Below are 18,097 nucleotides of genomic sequence, written 5' to 3' on the forward strand. Positions count from 1 at the left end.
GCTGAACTCAGCAGGTCGCTGGCTCTTTTGTGACCTAGAAATAAATAAAACTGGCCTTTCCTCTGCAAGTAATTTTTTATTGCTTGAAACCTGTCTCACGCTTTGTTAACTGTAGTGATCTTCTCCGCTTAATCCCTAACACATGAGTTGAGGTCAGTATGCATTGCTGCAGCAAGCATCAAAGAAACTCGTGCTTTGTCTTCAAGGTTCCGTTTTTCCTCATTACTTCATTTTTAAGCAAGTGTGCTGAATAAACAAAAACAATGAAACTTTGACTTTTTTATTAGGCAAGCATTTTTGAAAGGGTTTTTCGAAGTCAACTATTTTGAAACAAAGAAGAAACACTGAGGCTCACAATCCATTTAAAAACAAGGGCTCACTTGCACAGAATCTTCTGCCGATCAGGTCGCAGCCCGTGCACCGAAGCTCCCTGCTTGTCTCAGAGTAAATCAGCTCAATGTAAGACACTTCAGAAGCTGGGGCTTAGCACGGGTACCAAGCAGCACCAAGGACTATTCCCCAGCCTCTCCAGTTGCCCACACCCTCAGGGCAGCCAGAGCCTTTTGGGCACCACGACCCTGTGGTGGTGCCCACGTTTCCCAAGCTGGTGCAGACTGTCACCACACAGACAGGCTGTTCTGAGGTTTTCTGCCAAATCTTAACTGTGAATAAATGCCATCGATCTCAGGGGCACCATCCGCAAGTAGAACAACTTAACTTCTTGCCATTTGAACTGCCAAAGAGCTAGCCCGAGCCAAGTAATTACAGGTTTTTCTTTAAGCAGATAACTCAAAAGAGTTCAGTCTGGCAGGATGCAGGGTTCTGGCCCTGATCCAGCTCACTCATCAGATCCTTGCTTAACAAGGCTTTTAACAGAATTAATTTAGCTTAAAAACAAGTACTTTAATGCTTCGCTAGATGAGTGAGTACACCTTGAAAAATTATACTTTAAAATATATATTTTGGCTTTTAAACTCAGGAGCTAAAACTAGTTTAAAGTATTCAAGCATTTTGATTCATAAGCCATTACAGCAGCGAATGCAGCCAACATTTTGTACATATCCTACAAAAAGTATTTAAGGTAAGAGCAACAAAGCAGAAAAGCGAAATGCATCGTAAGTTTGCATCTGAAATTTCCTCCCTGTATTTTTCCAAGAATAACTAGAACACTTCATTGCTCATTTTTGGTGTGCCCACCGGGATGGCTTTTTTTGAGCCTGAGAATTGACACTTCGTTGCGTTTCCAACCCATCGTAGCTATTCCGTTTCTCTTGTGACAAATAGGAAAAGCTCATCTCGGTCAAATCTCTCACCTGGGTTCCTCCATTCAAAATCCAACACTCAGATGGGGAAACTGTGAAGACAAACATTCTTGTATCAGAACATTTTCTGCATCAAATCATCGTATGGAAAAGGCAATGGAAAACTGTATTAGAAGCTTATTTTCATTCATTGCTTTTTTCTGTAATTCAGATACAGCATCACACTCAGCACCTAAAGGTGCCCACGGCCTGTGTTTGTGCATCAGACTGAACAACTCTGCAGCCACGCAGGCCGGCAGGCTCAGCCTGTTTTCATAAAAAGCACCTTCCATTCCACTCACTGGCTTCTAACAATCCCTCTTTTAGAGGATTAGGTGTTGCTCAAGTCTCCCCAGGGACTGTGTATGAAGCACGGGGGCCAGGGCTGCCAGCCCCAGAGGATGTCTGGGCACCTAAGATTATGTGTTAACACAAAGAAGATGATTTCAGGTTCAGCCCTGCGCCCACCAACGGCTGTGACAATCCCAGCTGAAAGCTGCACGCATTTAAAATATTCAGGCTCTGAATCAACTGTGGGAACAGTTCATCCATTTCAAACAGGGCACCCAACACATGCTGTGAAATGGAATTATTCCCCTTCTTTTTTTTAATTCAAATACCTAGTATTCTTCATCAAGGTGTGATAGATACACCCACGCAGTTAATTTTACATCAAAACTTACCTCCCAATAAAACTGGTCTTCAAAGTACTTTGAGACGGGGGTGGTCTTAAAAAGTTTGAGGTTTAAGATTAAACCTATTTGTAAAAAGACATATATCCAAAATAAATATATACATCAGGGGAAGGGGAAGAGTGTGTGTGACTGAGGGTTTCTTAGCAGCACGCATCCGAATGCAACAGATCAAAACACGAATTCAGAACTAAATGCTTCAGCAGAGCCCCTTGACTCAGGTTCACCTTACAAACAAGAGAAGCTTGCCAGGATCAAGGCTTGTGTTATTAAAAATTAATTATTCTAGGTAAAACCCCATTAAGCAGCCTGCCAGATTCTAAAAATACATTAAAAATTACTGTCTTCTTGCCTGAAAAATGCCTGTGTATTTAAAGCAATCGGGCTTATCAGCGCTGGTAGGCTTGGGATTTCAGATGGAAACATCTAGATTTTTAAACAGTTGGTTCAAACACTGAATGTTTTATTATTTTAGAATGTTTTTTTTTAAAATCTGCTTGATGAGCTCAACTTCTTAGTTACACTTAAGGTAATGCAAAGCCTTCAGATGAATTAAAGCACAAAAAATCATTTTAGTACATCTCTCAGCAATTTTCATCTGCCATTTCTCTTTTATTCAAGGCAGAATGAACAGCTACAGGAAAACTGCAGCTGCCAGAAACCAGACTGAACGTCACATGAGAACCACATGAGCCCAGATGATCCCAAGCCACTGGCGATCAAAGGCCGAGCGCTTGGCTGATGCCAGCGGCCTACTGACACTAGCGAAACTGCAGGTTTATACCAACTGGCCTAAAAAGTGAGAAGCTCTAGATAGCGTTTTTCTCTCACTAAGACAATACCCAAATGTAAAAATGTTTTCATCCTCACACATCTCCTGCCTGAAATTTGAAGGCAGCTGCTAAGTATCTGTTAAATGAAACTTCACCAGTGAAAGAATGGTGCTCCTAGGTTGTTTAGGCTGAATACATCTCTTCTTCAAGAGACTGGCTTTTAGGAGTCCCTGGCATTCATGCTTCCCCTGGCTCCTTCTACAAATAATTTACCCATAGAAACACAGTTAAACTGGCCTCTTTCTGCAAAGGGTTGCAGTGACATGATAGCAGGTGCAATGAGATGACATACCCTCTGCCCTGAGGAAATGAGGAAGATACTACTGAAACATGTTTTTCAATACTGACCTGTAATAAAACCTGTTACCAAGGCAACACTGATGGTGAAGCAGAAGGCACCAATGTGAATCACGACAAAAAAATGCAGGCTGAAAAGTAAAACAAGTGTTTCACCTTTTACAGTTGCTGAATTTAGCATTAAGACCATGCATGAATCTGTATCTCGACAGCATTTTACATCAAAGCCTCTCATAATAATTTGGTTATGCTTGAACCTCTCTGTAGCTGCAGTTAGATGTTTTAAGAGATCCTATCAGAAGCCTAAAACAGACCTCAGAGGGCATATTTTGCCCTTAGAAACCATCATTGTGGCGCTAAAACTTCACCAAAGTTGTTTCTTTCAGTAAGAATATGAAAAGAAGTGTAAGGCCCTTATGCCGCACTGTGATTCATTCCTGTGTAAACTGAGAAAATCAGAGAACTTGTATGGCACGACATGAGCTTGATTTTCAAAAATGAGATGCCAGTGCCAGATCAAAACAACCCATGGAGAATATCCTCAACTGAGCCCTTCAGCTTTTGCAGGGCATTTCCCCAAGCATATTTTCCAGTTCAGGGTCCAGACTGGCTTTTGTCCAAACCAGCACCCTTGCCCCTGACGCAGAGTTAAAGCCTCATTTGAAGAGAAATGCTGATTTCTGCCCCCGCCCTGTATTAGCATACAAAGCTCCCCAAAACACATCACAAGAGCCAAATAGAGTCCTGGAAGGATGCACATCTCCAGCCTTCATCTTCTATGTCTGCTGTATTTAATATCAAATAAAAAGGGAGACACAAAGCAAGACTGAAAGCTAATATTAAAGTTTTGATCCAAAGTCTGCTCAACTCAAAGTCTTTTTACCAGCTTTTTTGGACTTCAGAGATTATCTCCCGTTATCTGATATAAAGCGGTTTATCTGTGATGACGTTCAGGCTTTCTGTATGGATAAGAACTCTTCTCAAGCATGCTACAATAATGATTAGCTAAGCTTATTACTTAATAGCAAGAATTTATGTACCTTGGTAAATTAGTCCAGTTTTTTATTACAAAGAGAATGACCTGGGCAACAGCTCCAAGCACAGCAGGCAAGCCAAAAGTGAAATGAACTCCAGAGGAATCGTGAATCTCGAGAGTAGCATGGAAGCATCTCTGGGAAGAAGAAAATAATTAACTGATACACAGGCACAGGAGTTGATAATAGTATATTGTCTATCGCAGACCTAGAAAATGAACTTGGGTCTTGCAAGCTGCAATCCTGCACTCTGTTGAAGAGTTCAGGTTTCCTAGCCTTAATCTCTTTGAGAGAGAGGTTTCCCTGGAGGTATCGTATGCAGGAAAGAAGTTTATACAGCTTATACAAAAACCATTTCAGGTTTTGAGTAATACCTGTAAACAGTAAGATCCTAATATGGTTATCACACTGGCAAGCAGACCCAAAATCATTGCAATCCAAGGATACTCGATACTGTGTGCTGCATAACCAACAGCGACCCCACCAGCTAGCACTGCACTGCGGATGTGACTCTGTAAAATAAAACAACAAAACCATGGAGTGAGAATTCAGTCATCACTTATAGCAGCCCAATATCACAGACTGCTATTCTCCCGCAAGCGCAATCTCTAGGGTGAATTTGGGCCTCTGATTATTGTGAGTTACAATCTGAGAACAGAATTTCTAAGTTACAGCTTCAGTGTTCTCCTTGGGAGGCTACTGATGACTGTCAGGCTGAAAACCTGGACTTGTTTTTCCTCAATAGCTCTTAGACTTCCAGTGTTTTACCGAGAGTAACAGAAAATATCTCCTCCGTGCAGCGACTTGCTCTCATGTCTTACCATTCTGAATTTTCCGTCCTTTGTGGTCAGAACAGACAACACGAAGGCAGTTACAGCACTCACTGCAAGGGCAAAGTAGGTGTTGTAGATTGCTTTGCCCTTGCTGTCCGCAGCCAGTACAGAATTGAAGCTTGGCCAGAATACCCAGAGAAAGAGCGTACCTTGGGGACAAAGACAAGCAGTTATCATTACCTGCTCTAAAACACAGCGAATCCGTCACCAGCTGTCTCCGGAGAGCTCCAGCCCATATTTTCCATTCACTCTAATTCCCACATTGTAAACAAAGGACAACAGAAAGCAGAGAGCCCTGAGGGACACCTGCTATACCAACACCTTCCCAGAAATACTCCACTATAATCCTGAACATACAGCCAAAGCACAGTGCTACAGGCACCTGGCTGGTCCTCCACGGAGTGGAAGGTAGGATGCTCTTTTCAAGAACACCTTTAACATCAGCTTTGTCCTGTGTATCATCCCCTTAAATGCAGGTTCAGATACAAGTGGGAACAATTCCACTGTTGATTTCCAAACAGGCATCCTGCCTGTTCTGCACAGGCACCAGGGACTTGCTCCTTGGCCAAAATTTCTGCTCCTTTTCATGGAGCTGTGGAATAACTGTTAAAAACCAGCTCCAAGAGAGAATGAAAGGCAGGCAAGGAGGAAGAAAAGAATGCTGACATGGTACAAATCACTATAAGGAAACCCAAAGTGCACTTTGGAATGTCTTTTACATTGGTGCCAGTATGACTGGTACTGGTTGTCTTGCCTCCCAGCAGGGTTTCAAGAGAAAAAGAGGATAAACTGGATAAGAACAGAAAACTCTCTACCTCTACCAGGATTAGTCCAGAAGAGGGCTAAAGGCCAATAGCTTGAGCTGAGGCGATCATGCTTCACCAACTCAGCTATACACAGCTTAACTTTCTTGTTATTTGTGAAAGAATAATCTACTGAATAGCTACTCCCTAGTATAAAGGTGCAAAAGAACTTCACTTTCCTCCTGTAAGATCACTCTACAGTGTCACACTTTCATGACCACATAAGCTTCGCTAATAGGAATGAAAACAGGTTCTTCTGCGTCTATGGCCTGGCCCTAACTGTCAGCGTGTAGGAATCTCAGCCTCTATAAAACAAGCTCACCGCTTGCCAGGATACATCTTTTCCTATGTGCATATGGATACACGTGCACAGATCAAATTCCAGCCAGCAGAGGGAAGTAGGTGGCCTCACCCTAAGCCAAGGCCGGACCACACACAGCGACCTGCGCCTCTGCTCCCTGCCGTGCCCATAGCTCTAAGTGCGCAGATGACAACGCAAACAAACAACGGTTCATTTTGCCCTCTCCAGTCGTTATTTTCTGCTGTCCGGTCAACTTCCATAGTCACTGTTCTGTCCTCCGTGCCGCAGAGGTACCAGACCCTTGTGCAATTCACCTGACAGTAAAATCTGAAGTGTTCCTGTTCAAGTCCGTTGAGAAGTGACAAAGGCATTGTCACTACAAAGCGCAGTGGTTAAATCCAGCTTCTAGCAACCCTGGCAGCTACTGCTTTTGTACAAGCTTATCTTGGCTCCTTGAAATCCAATTTCCATTGCTGATTTTCACACTTTCAGTGCACCAAGGAGGTAATAACCATGCCTCTCAGGCAGGATATTTGACCCATTAACCCTGATTTCATCTGAAAAACTGACAGGCTTCCAGCAAAGTGGTATTATCTGGCCAGGTCATATTCCTAGCTAATGTTTTCTGCAAGCAGAGTGCTATTTCTGTCAAGGACATCCCTTGAGAAACTGGCTTCTTCACAAGTTCAGCGCTTGCAGACAATCCAGTCTGGACACATTTCTTCTGTTTTGTTTTGTTTTGGATCCTTTTTTAGCAGTGCCCTCAATTTGTAGGTAATTTTACATCCCTAATCTTGGCATTGCCAACCTCCCTGCCAGATGCTGGACACAGGTTGTTTTCAGTCAGTGCTCTGAGTTCACACTTAAAAGACATTTGCGAGACTCACTACAACATATTCACTACTGCAACTAATGTGATAAGTAAAAAGCGTTTGTAATTTTATCCCAAACTCAAACACAATATTTCAGAGTCACAGCCTTCAGGAGCAGGATACAAAAAGGAGCTGTGAGGAATTTGACTGCTCAGTTGCTCCTTTCTACCCACATTACTTCAGGAATTATTAAAGACATGGCATTATAATTACTTCAGATAGCAAGCACTCAGTTGTAGCAAGCTGCACTAAAATTATAATGAAGGCGTAACAGTGTCTTGATGAATTAGATTAAAATACTGATCTCCTCAAATTCTCCAGCAAAGCAAGAACTCCAGGGACTCAAAAGAACAACATCTACATTTCTGTTTCCCCAAACTGGGCTAAGACTGGCCAGGAATTAGACTCGGTGGGCCTTCACAGAAAGATCTTCATTTGGCTGGTGGCAGTTACATAATAGAAGTCATGATAATAAAGAAACCAAGTTGCTCCTTTAAGGAAAAGAATGGAACTCCCATAGATTCAGCCTATCATCACTCAGATCCTCTCTCGTGCGCCTGTCTGTATCATACTCCCCACCCTTCATCAGGCTTTTATCTTTTCACTGACATTACTGGGCAGGGACTGCCTTTTTATATCTCTGTACAGCACATTGCAAAACAAAACTGAGCCTCGGCCTCAGCTGGGAACTGTAAGCACTGCTGAGATACAAGTAACATCTCAACTTTGGTGCATGGGTCCCTTACCAATATGCCCAAACAAGCCCAAAGCTTAGCTGGGAGAGGGAACAGTTGACCTGGCATAGCCTTTACGCTGTGTCTGACAGAGGCAAACTATGCCACAGCCCAGGAGTGGCTTATATGCCTGGTAGGAAACATGCTGAGACTCACCAACTCATTGTCAGAAACCACGAACCACTGCAGCAGCAGTTTTCTATGCTTGGCTGCATTCAGGCCTACACTCTGCATGCAAAAGCATCAGTGTGCTATGGCCAGCCCCCAGAAACATTCCTTATGTTCTCACTTCAATCCCTTCTTCCAACTGAGCCGTTAAAGCAAATGCCTTACCCAACATTGACAATAAATCCGACTTCGGGGTACTCCCATTCTTCTCAGACCTTGGTGATGGCTCAGAGAAACGTGAGGAGACTGCCAGACCGAAGTAGGCTCCAAACAGGTGAACATGCATCATGCTGATATTGTCTGGATTCTATATCAATAGAATAATCAAATTTGTCGATTATTTAAGGCCACAGGAAGCCTTTGATGCAGTTCCTGATACAGTTGCTCATGTAACCTCCTATAAGCAATTTATGCATGAGTTATTTATGCAAGATTAACTTATCTGAATTCAATGCAGCTCATAAACACACAATTCACATACGGAGAGTCAGGGGTATGTTTACATTGTACGTTAAATGTACGTTAAGTTCTGACTCTGCTGTCCAGACTGGGCTGGTATATCATCCACGCTGGAAATCTTCCAGACTCAACTGACACAGGGACGAGGTAAAGTGTAAAGGCAATTAGTGCCTTAGCATAGGTCAAGGCTTTCATTTGTGTGTTGGGGTCTGTCAGGGCACTGGCAAGGCCAAACGCACTACATCCCAATCCATCACCTTGCCCTTTAGGGCCAAGAATCATAGAATAGAATCACGGAATGGTTTGGGTTGGGAAGGACCTTTAGAGCCCATCCAGTCCAGCCCCCTGCAGTGAGCAGGGACACCTTCAGCTAGATCAGGTCACTCAGAGCCCCGTCCAGCCTGGCCTTGGATGTCTCTAGGGACAGGGCATTGGCCACCTCTCTGGGCAACCTGTGCCACTGTTTCACCACCCTCACTGTAAAAAATTGTTTCCTTATATCCAGTCTAAATCTGCTCTCATTTAAAACCATCACCCCTTGTCCTGTCAGAGCAGGCCTTGCTAAAGAGGTTGCCTCCGAATATAGATATAAGCAATATAAGAATATAGATATAAGCAATTATAAAGATATAGAGTATGCAGGGTTTGGAATTCGATGACCTTAAGTATAGTCCCAAAGTCAGGCTTCATCTCTTAATTAAAACATAGCCACAATCTAACTGTGACAAGATAGAACACACTGATGTTTCTGTCAGCAGAGCACTAACAAGCCACCAAAAGGCAACATTCCAAAGCCTCAGCGAAATTTTTCCCCATATGCCTGGAAATCATACTACCTGCAGGAATTTGGTGTTGATCCATCTGTTCATCCAGAAAACCATTACCTCCACAACTGTCATCACAATTAATTGCACAGGATTAGTCTTCCCAAGAACAGCTGCAGAAGAGATGACCACAGCAGTCGTACTCACAACAGCCGTTCTTCTGCAATACAAGAAAGAAAAAAATAATTCTGTAGCAGGGCCAATAAAGAATGACAGACAGTAAAATGTACTTAAAACCCCAAAGCCTTCTAAAAAGTCTGCAAATATGATAGCTGATTCACTAACAGGTGGATATAACGAGGTATTGCCCTCCACAAAGAGCAATCAGCAGTTCTAAATTGTTCTAGTTCTAACACGAATTAATTACCTTTTCAGTCTATCCTCGATTTTGTTTGGAAGAAAGGAAACTAATACACCTTCTATCAGCATGGAGCATTGGACACCAATTACAATGATCAGGAGGTTGAAGCCGGTGCTGCTAAACCCGTATCTTTTCAGAAATGTCAGGTAAAAGCCAAATCCAAAAATCATCATGTGGCTGACATCTTGAAAAGCTGCATGACAGAAAAGACCAAGACAGCGGTGAAGTTATTAACGCAGACTGGAATCCTGGTTAGAAAAACAAATACAAAATCACAATCAACTAAGAAGCCTTCGGATAAAAATTCAGGTGCCATTATTATTTAGTATTTGTAAAGAATTCCAGAACTTTCTTTCCAATCCATAAGTAATCAGAAAAACAATACCCTCGACCCTGAATTTATTTTTCCAGAGTGATCAGAATGGATGCCATAGGAAGGGGGTTGAGGGGTCAAAAAGCATGACAGAAATGGAGTACATTTAGCAATGGAATTTGGACATTCATTTTTCCTGAGGTGAATTTAAAAAACTTAATTTGGACTTTTCAGGGAGAGCTGCTGTGAATTAGTGCTGATTCCTTCCTCGAGGGCATTAGGGAAGAAATGAGTTACAAAGAGAAGCCTGTACAATGTCCTTATCTGGGTAGAAGGAACAGAAATAGCAGCAGAAAGAGTTTAATATGGAAACCAGCACCACTGTAAAAAAGGTAGAGGCTGTCCAGGATATAAGCTTTCGGACCTGTAGGCCTGGAAGTGTCCCCCAAGACATGTAACAGTCATATTCTCATATGGCTGTGCCGGCCTGTACCTAGAGCAAAATATCAAACTGCCAGTAAGCAGATCTCATTTTTCGAGCTATAAAACAGGGAGGGTAACGCAAGAATGTAATGAGGATTCATCAGCTCATATTTGCACAACGCTGTAACTATGTTTCACACTATGGCGGTAGCATAATCTGCAAATACATTCCTTTGATCAATGCACAAAATACATCTCCAGAACACATATAAACCCTTAATTCCACTGTATTCACTTCATTTATTTACATCAAGCATTCAAATGGAAAGTACTGCCATCCTGAATCCTTCTTCGTAGCACACCACCACTTCCGCGTGCCAAGACCTCAGAGGTTTGTTATGTTCACAGGAGTCAAGATTACCACAAACAGGCAGCAGAAAACAGACCAGCAATGCAATTTAGTACCGCTTATGTCTTCATTCACTGTCATTGCTGTAGTATAAAGAAATACACGGCAAGGTAGGGTACTTAAAGGGCAGTAAAAACATTCTACTTCTTACTAACAAATACACAAACCTGCTGAATCCCATCTCAATTGCACTGCAAAATAACAGCAGGCTTTAACCCTTCCTTTCACAGCACGGTTGCCGATCTTACCTGGGTAGGAGATGCCTGATAGGGGTGAATCATCATTATCTATGTCAAAAAAGTAAAAGAGGATGATGAAAGCAGCTTCCAGAATAATGATTAGCAACGGCACGCTGTTTTGGAAGTTCCTGTAATTAGAAGACATTGTGCACTAGACTACATTAAGCACAAACACATTAATTTTTTTTTTTCTATAAAAATGTTCCAGTAACGTCAAACCAATAGAAAAGGAGGTGTGGGAGCGCAGGAATAAAAACTCGGAGAGATAAAAAGCCCAAGAGGCGTCAGCAAGAAACAGTTCCTTATCTATGGCATGTCAGGAGCCCAAACTTACCGTAACTGGTGTGGACTGAACTCAAAAACTACTCATTAACAGAGACATATCAAGCTGTCAATACTGTAATGCTCCAGGATCCCAGCTGTACAGCGCTTCGGCTGCTGTTGAGCCTTACATATCAGCTAAGTGGGAAGTAAAGAACATAGACTTGTGAGAGTAGGATGTGGAATTTTATACAAAACTGTCCTTTATTTACATCGCTGATATCCAACCTCGACCCAAGTCCCTTCATCTATGGGTCGGGGAAGGCCCTGTTGAGATTCTCAGCGTGACTCTCAGCTTGGTTAGGCTGTAGCTCTACACCCGTGTCCCACAACAAACCTCCTCGGACACGATGAATCCAACCCAACGCCAGAGAATCAAGAATCTCTGGACATGTAAAGAAGATGTAGCATTTACTGCGCTACTTGTAAGATCGGTCTGTTCTCTATAATATGGCTGTGGAAACAGCTCCAGTGAATGCTCTGGGAGACCCTGGTAATCCCCAGGCCGGGAAGTTGCAGGCAGACAGCACCGTTCAGAGTGCTGCAGGCTTTTAACTGAGAACCAAACCCCAGCCCTACACCCTCCAGATGCTTTCTCTAATTCAGACCTAGCCTTCATCCAGAAGCATATCAACTTCTATTACCACACTGTGACTACAAGGTACCCGTATCCTTATGGGTTCTGAGCCTTTTCGTAAGGCACAGGCTTTTTTCATTTGTTGTTGGTTTCTTTTAAACCAGGAGCCCCTAGAGTGAGCATTTTGGGCACATGAGCAGGGCTGTATGGTGGAAGCCAACTATGTTCAGTGTATCTATTATAAGACGATTTGGTTCTTGAGGACAATTTATGAATCCAATATGAACATTACTACCTCCTCAGCATTCACTGTGCTTTTGGTAAACTGAATGCTTCTTTGCTGAGGTAGTCCAGGAGATTAAACAACTGTAATTGTTCAGACTTTCTACTTTGAGTCCGTTTCAAACTGAGTGCTGTGCCTTTGAGATAGTAACAATGCATACAAATGGGTAGAAAGCCACCTGCTGGTGACAGAAATATGTATCAGACAAACATACGCAGAAAACCACAGTTCACTTATATTTTAGGACATTCCTCCTGCAGACCCTGGCTGTATGGCACAACAGTAGTTTTCAAACCATCTGTAAAAGGTTTGTATTTGTGGTTATAACTTGTACCTTCCTCACATGCAGTATCAAATTGCTTACCAGCTTTTACTTAGGCCTAATAAAACTGTAAGTGAAGTATCCTTAGCCCCATTTCTCCCCCTTAGCTGGAGAGCTGGGCAATCACCAACTGTATGAAGTTTAACAAGGGCAAGTGCCGGATTTTGCCCCTGGGGCTCGGCAGCCCTGTACAGACAGGCTGGGGAGCGAGGGGCTGGGGAGCAGCTCTGCAGGGAGGGACCTGGGGGTTCTGCTCGACGGCAAGTTGGGCATGAGCCAGCAGCGTGCCCTGGCAGCCCAGAGGCCAGCCGTGCCCTGGGGGGCACCGAGCCCTGCATCGCAGCCGGGCGAGGGGGGGGATTGTACCGCTCTGCCCCGCGCTGGGGCGGCCTCACCCCAAGTGCTGTGGGCAGGGTTGGGCGCCGCAGGACATTAAGGGTATAAAGCTACTGGAGAGTGTCCAGAGGGGGCCATGGAGTTGGGGAAGGGTTTAGAGGGGAAACTCTTTTAAGGAGTGGCTGGAGACCCTGGGTGTGTTCAGCCTGGAGCAGAGGAGGCCGAGGCAGCCTCATGGCGCTCTGCAGCTCCCTCCCGAGGGCAGGAGGAGGGGCAGGGCTGGTCTCTGCTCTCTGGTGACCAATGCCAGGCCCCGAGGGAATGGCAGGGAGGTGTGCCAGGGGAGGGTTAGGCTGGGCATTAGGGAAAGGCTCTTCCCCCAGAGGGTGGTGGAGCCCTGGCACAGGCTCCCCAGGGAGGCATCACGGCACCAGCCTGGCGATGTTCCAGAAGCACTTGGACACGGCCCTCAGAGCCATGGTGTGAATTTGGGGTGTCCTGGGCAGGGACAGGAGCTGGGCTCGATGGTCCTTGTGGGTCCCTCCCAGCTCAGGGCATTCTATGGTTCTGTGATTCTATTTCAGAAACTCAACAACTTTCAAAGGACTTTGCCAGATGTGTGAGCCCTGCCCTGACTTCAGAAAATCCCTGATGCAGAAAGATCTACATTCAGCTCCTTTTCATGGCAATTCTGTGATCATGTGGGTGAATCAGAAAGACCCAGAATGCCTGGTGAACGTTCTCTAGACAAGAAAAAGATTACAGCTGAAACGGCAACCCAGAAGTTGATTTAGCTAACTGATGCAGTGTCTTTGTGTGGTTTATAAATGCAATATATCTAATTAGCTGTCATCTGTTTCCTGCATGACAAACCCTTAGGACTCAGACCCAGGATAAGAATGACCCAGAACTCCTGCCACCATTTTGCCCTGGTCAAATGAACACAGCTAGTTCTTTTGACACTTGTAACCAAATCCCCTGCTAGCATTAACTTGGGCAAAATACACCAAAGGCTAGGAATTTACCCACGTTTTTCCCCTCAGGGTTACATGTCACGCTGTAAATGCTGATGCTCGGATTTCCAGCTTCAACTCCTTCCTAGACAGAAAGACCTAAGCTCAGCGATCTCAGACAGTGTGAAATGCAGAACAACTCTCCAATTAGAGCTCCGCTACCAGCCGAACATCCCCGTCACCTCAGCCAAGGGGACCAGAGGCCTCTGTGTCAGTTGTAGCGCCGTGTCCCACACGCCTCAGACTCAGCCCGGTATTGCGTGACCCTCATTCGGGGAGGCCCGTTATCCCCCCGAGTGGCCTGGCAGGCCCGTGGCGCCCAGCCCGGCTGCGGGTGAGGCCGGAGAAGCCAAGGCAGCGAGGAGAGGCACGGGGAGCCCCAGGCATCGCCGCCCCTCTTCAGCCCAAGGGGCAATGCGGCCTCGCCCAGACTCGGGGGCCGCCATTGGCTTCCTCGCGGTTTCCACAGGCCGCGGGGCGGGGGCGGGGGCGAGCGGCCCCCGGGGCGAGCAGGCCCAGAGCCCCGGGCCCTCAGCCGCCGGCAGCAGCGCGCGAAGGGGGCGGCGCCCGGCCGTGACTAGGCACCGCCGGCCGACGGCGGGATCGCACCGCCCCTCCCCACCCCTCCCATTGGCTGAACACCCGCCCCTCCCGACAGGCCTCCCTTAGGGACTAGCCTCCCATTGGCCGAAGGCTGGATGCCCTTCTGGCTTCCGACTGGTCCATCTCCGGTCACCGCCCGCCTTTGGGCGGATCGGGGAAAAGAGAGGCCGAGCCACCGCCCCCTCTTCCCCCCCCCACCCCGCTGGCGTCCTGCCCAGCGATTGGACCAATCATTTGTCACTCTGTTGTATGCGTCCTTTATTGGCAGGAGGAGGCCGTCAGTTATACTGAGGGTACTCCTCCCCCCGTAACCCGTCAGGACAGGACTGCGCCGTGAGGGGAAGCTCAGGGCGCCACGAGCTGCCTCCTTTTACCGTCGCACCCTGAGACGTACCTTTCCCTTTCCCAACAGCCCATTTGCCAGTGAGATTGTCAATCAAGTGCGAGAGGCGGTTCTTAAGCCCTACGGTGACAGAGGAAATTGAGCCCACCTTCTTCCGTTTCCGAATGGATAGCTGAGCTGTCCTTTTATTTTTATTTGTATCTTCCACTGGGCAGTCTTGCTGTCGATCACAGCACGGGGCGGGAACCAGCCCAGAAGGACAGTGGGCGGGAGAAGAACAAAACCTACTCAGGGATTGGCCCACAAGCCATCAATTCACCAACCCTTCTCTTTGACGGGCTCTAGCCGCCGTCAATCAAGTGCATGGGCGGGTCAGGGGCTAGCATGGGGCGGGACCAATTTTCTGATACCGCCATGGGCCTCCTCGGCCGTCCGTCTGCTTTTTCGCGCTTCCGATTGGCCGAGAGTGCCGTCATTCCGGCGGGGTCAGCCGCTTGATTGGGCAGCGCTGGGGGGGCGGGGCGCTGCGCGGCGGCTGCGCGGGGGGACGCGGCGGGGAGGGACGGATCAGGAATTATTTTTATTTCTTTGTTTCCCAGGGAAAAAAAAGGAAAAAGAGAAAAAGAAAAGAAAAACCCCCAAAGCAGGCCCGCGCGAGGGAACCCCCCGCGGGGGCGGATGGTGCTGCCGTGACCGGGCGGGCCGGGGCAGCGCGGGGCCGGGAGGCGCGGCGGGGCCCGCCGGGCCGGGCCGGAGGCGGCCGGGAGGATGAAGCGGCGGAGCGCGGACTGCAGCAAACTGCGGCGGCCGCTCAAGCGGAACCGCATCACCGAGGGCATCTACGGCAGGTACCGAGCGGCCGCCGGGGCGGGCGGGCACGGGAGGGGAGGTGGGGAGGACGCGTCGCCCCGCTACCGCTCGCACCCCCGGCCCCGCAGCGGCTCCCCCCCGCCCCGCCGCGGCCCTGTCAGCGGGGGCCGCGCAAGACATGGCGCCCCGGCTCCCCTCAGGCTCTGCCCCGCCCCGCGGCCTGGTCGCGCCGCCACTAGGCCGCGCCGGCCCCTCCGCCGCCCCCTCGCCCGCTCCCGGCTCAGGTTCTCTCCGGGGGAGAGCGCGGGGGGTGGGGGGAGCTGCTGGCCAAGGTCCTGTCGGCGCTGCCCGGAGGGAGCCGCTCCCCCCCCCCGCCCGCCTCCCCAGGCTTCGCACTGGGCGGGGGGGCCTTGGCCTCCCTGTCCCCCCGAGAGAGGTTTCCCCACGGGGTTCTCACGTCGGGCCTTTCCCGGAGGTGCCAAACCTGCGACCCGCATGCTGCAGTGGTTCGACAACGGCAGCGTGGCAGAGCAGGCTAGCGCCCGGGCTGCTGGCGCTAAGGTTGAGAAAGTTGGTTTTCACGTGGTGGTAAAGGCACCTGTGCTGTGGCCTCCGCGGTGGAAGCTCACCGGAGCGATGGGTGCAGCAGCGAGGGATGCGAGCAGGAGCTTGTGCGGGTAGTGCTTGGAACAGGGAGGGATGGCCTTGTGGTGGTGAAAACACAGTGGGTATTTGATTGCCTCTGACTTATGAAATATGAAAGAAAACTGCAATGAAGTGAGATCCGTGTTCGTAGGCTCGGGATGTGCCTCATCGGTGTCTTGGAATAAAAGCATACTTTCCAGGGGTTTATATCCAGGACTCACCAAAACGCAGATTCCTAAGCATTTGCTTGTTGTGAGCATGTTTTAAAGAGTGTTTTAGAGCTCTGCCTTCTGAGTATCTAACTATGCCAAATTTTATATGAAATACAATAATTGGGTATTTCTGAATAAAGGGGAGTTTGTTTTAGTAGAGGCTGGAAAGCTGGCTTTTGAAAGTTATAGTAAGCACAGTGTCCCATTTCTGTTTCTAGTTCAGTTGATGTTTATATATACAGTGGCTGGGAACTTGGGCAAACTCATACAATGCAGATAAGGGGAACAGCTGATAGTGAGCTCTGACTGTAATAAAATTGTCACAGCATACTGCTTATCCTAGTTGTAGTGAATCTCTGTGTGAGAGTAGAGAGTGTCTTGTTGCTTTAGAATCCCAGGTTTTGAGGAAAACGGTGCTTGGAATGTTAAAGAAAAAACATGCATTGCTTAGAAGTTAGTACTTAAGATGACTAGTCTTGGGAAAATAATCCAAATGTAAGCGATTCATTATGTAATTAGTTTTGAAAAGTCATTCAAAATCACGTGCTCTCCGTTACCTCTGAGGTGACTGGCTGGAAAGGTGGGGTGAGAGAAGGAAGGAAAACCAGAAAAAGTTGAGAAGCACAGCAGGTGATGAGTGTGTTCAGCATGTAGAGTTGTTGTAGTTGCATGAGCAGGTAAGAGAGACATCTGGCTTCTTGCACTAACTTCTCCTAGCATGCTTTAGTTCAGAAATCAGATTTTTAGCCTTTGTTTCACATGGCATTTTGATAAACAGAAGAAGTCAGTGACTTCAAAGAATTGTCCCACAGAAAAGAGAAACTAGCGTGAAGGCTTGCCTCTTTGGAAGTCTAACCAGAGAGAGGTACTTCTGTGTGGATTGTGGTGCTCTTGCTTGTTTCTTTTGCTCTCCTTCTTCCACCACCCCCCTTTCTTTCCCCCCATAATTTAGGGAGATTACTTACAGGTAGCTTCTCATAGAACTACAGATTTCTAAATTCTTGTAATTACTATAGTTATTTACTCAACTTATCTTAATTGTCACCATCGGCTCACACAAACCCAGTAAATACAGTTATCAGTAGGTAGCATCGTAGTATTATAAGTAAAGCAACTAGGCTGAACAAACAGCATGATTGAGAATACTTAACTCTTGTAGGATTTTTGTTTGCTTTTTAAATTAAGACCGATCTTCCCATCCTTGTTCCCTCTCCAATCTTTCAGTGCCACGCTAGGCACAGCTGTCACTAATAGACATGTGTAAGTGTAGCTGAAAGCTGCAAAGCTGAAGAGTTTTGGAGCAGGTAAAGCAATGAAGGAATTGTCCTGCAGTAGAACTGTGGTGGCAGCGTTCTCTACATATGTAAATCTGAAACAAATTATAAGAAGGGATAGAAAAATGATTTCTAGTCACAGAACAGAGTTAGAAATGTAAAGTCCTGGGTGGTATTGAAAAAAAGTGAATATCCTGTCTCCCTCAATGTTATTTTTTTGCCAACTTCTGCAGCATCCTTTTTAACAAGTTTATCTAAGGGTTCACAACCTTTCTTATTTGAAATTTTATAACTGTAGTTCTTTAAAGTACTTTCCCCAACATTCACTACCTAAATTAAATGGCCTGTTTGGCCTCAGCTCTTCATAAACACTTTCAAAGTTACCCCTGACCAATCTTTCCCCCTTCCCTGGTGCCCCTTCCCCACCAAATTTTCAACAGCTGCCCTCCCTCTTCTTCTTTA

The 18,097-nt window shown here is 46.6% G+C and overlaps 2 protein-coding genes across 8 annotated transcripts in view; one reads left to right on the forward strand and one right to left on the reverse strand.

Annotated features, from left to right (window-relative positions):
* Nucleotides 1-266: 266 nt before the first annotated feature.
* On the reverse strand, nucleotides 267-14,318 carry RHCE (Rh blood group CcEe antigens). 6 transcript variants are annotated; one of them, XM_064471581.1, is made up of 13 exons: nucleotides 13,931-14,317; nucleotides 13,765-13,833; nucleotides 11,231-11,355; nucleotides 10,906-11,024; nucleotides 9,519-9,705; nucleotides 9,164-9,311; nucleotides 8,034-8,175; nucleotides 4,979-5,139; nucleotides 4,532-4,669; nucleotides 4,164-4,294; nucleotides 3,175-3,254; nucleotides 1,985-2,058; nucleotides 1,183-1,354 (listed from the first exon to the last, which is right to left on the reverse strand). In XM_064471581.1, the coding sequence occupies exons 5-13, from the start codon at nucleotides 9,683-9,685 to the stop codon at nucleotides 1,328-1,330; spliced, it is 1,068 nt and encodes a 355-aa protein (XP_064327651.1). In that variant the 5' UTR covers nucleotides 9,686-9,705; nucleotides 10,906-11,024; nucleotides 11,231-11,355; nucleotides 13,765-13,833; nucleotides 13,931-14,317; the 3' UTR covers nucleotides 1,183-1,327. The 6 variants fall into 6 exon arrangements, with proteins under 6 accessions (XP_064327648.1, XP_064327651.1, XP_064327650.1 ...); XM_064471580.1 differs by lacking the exon at nucleotides 11,231-11,355; XM_064471579.1 differs by having other exon boundaries at nucleotides 13,765-14,317.
* Nucleotides 14,319-15,215: 897 nt separating this feature from the next.
* MACO1 (macoilin 1) overlaps nucleotides 15,216-18,097 on the forward strand; it is a 30,811-nt gene continuing 27,929 nt past the window's right edge. For both annotated transcript variants that reach the window (XM_064471114.1, XM_064471115.1), the window contains exon 1: nucleotides 15,216-15,542. In XM_064471114.1, the coding sequence (XP_064327184.1) occupies nucleotides 15,463-15,542 (80 nt within the window). In that variant the 5' untranslated portion in view covers nucleotides 15,216-15,462. The remainder of the gene's footprint in view (nucleotides 15,543-18,097) is intronic.

The sequence above is a fragment of the Phalacrocorax carbo genome, chromosome 22 (assembly GCF_963921805.1).
Source record: "Phalacrocorax carbo chromosome 22, bPhaCar2.1, whole genome shotgun sequence".
Taxonomy (NCBI): domain Eukaryota; kingdom Metazoa; phylum Chordata; class Aves; order Suliformes; family Phalacrocoracidae; genus Phalacrocorax; species Phalacrocorax carbo.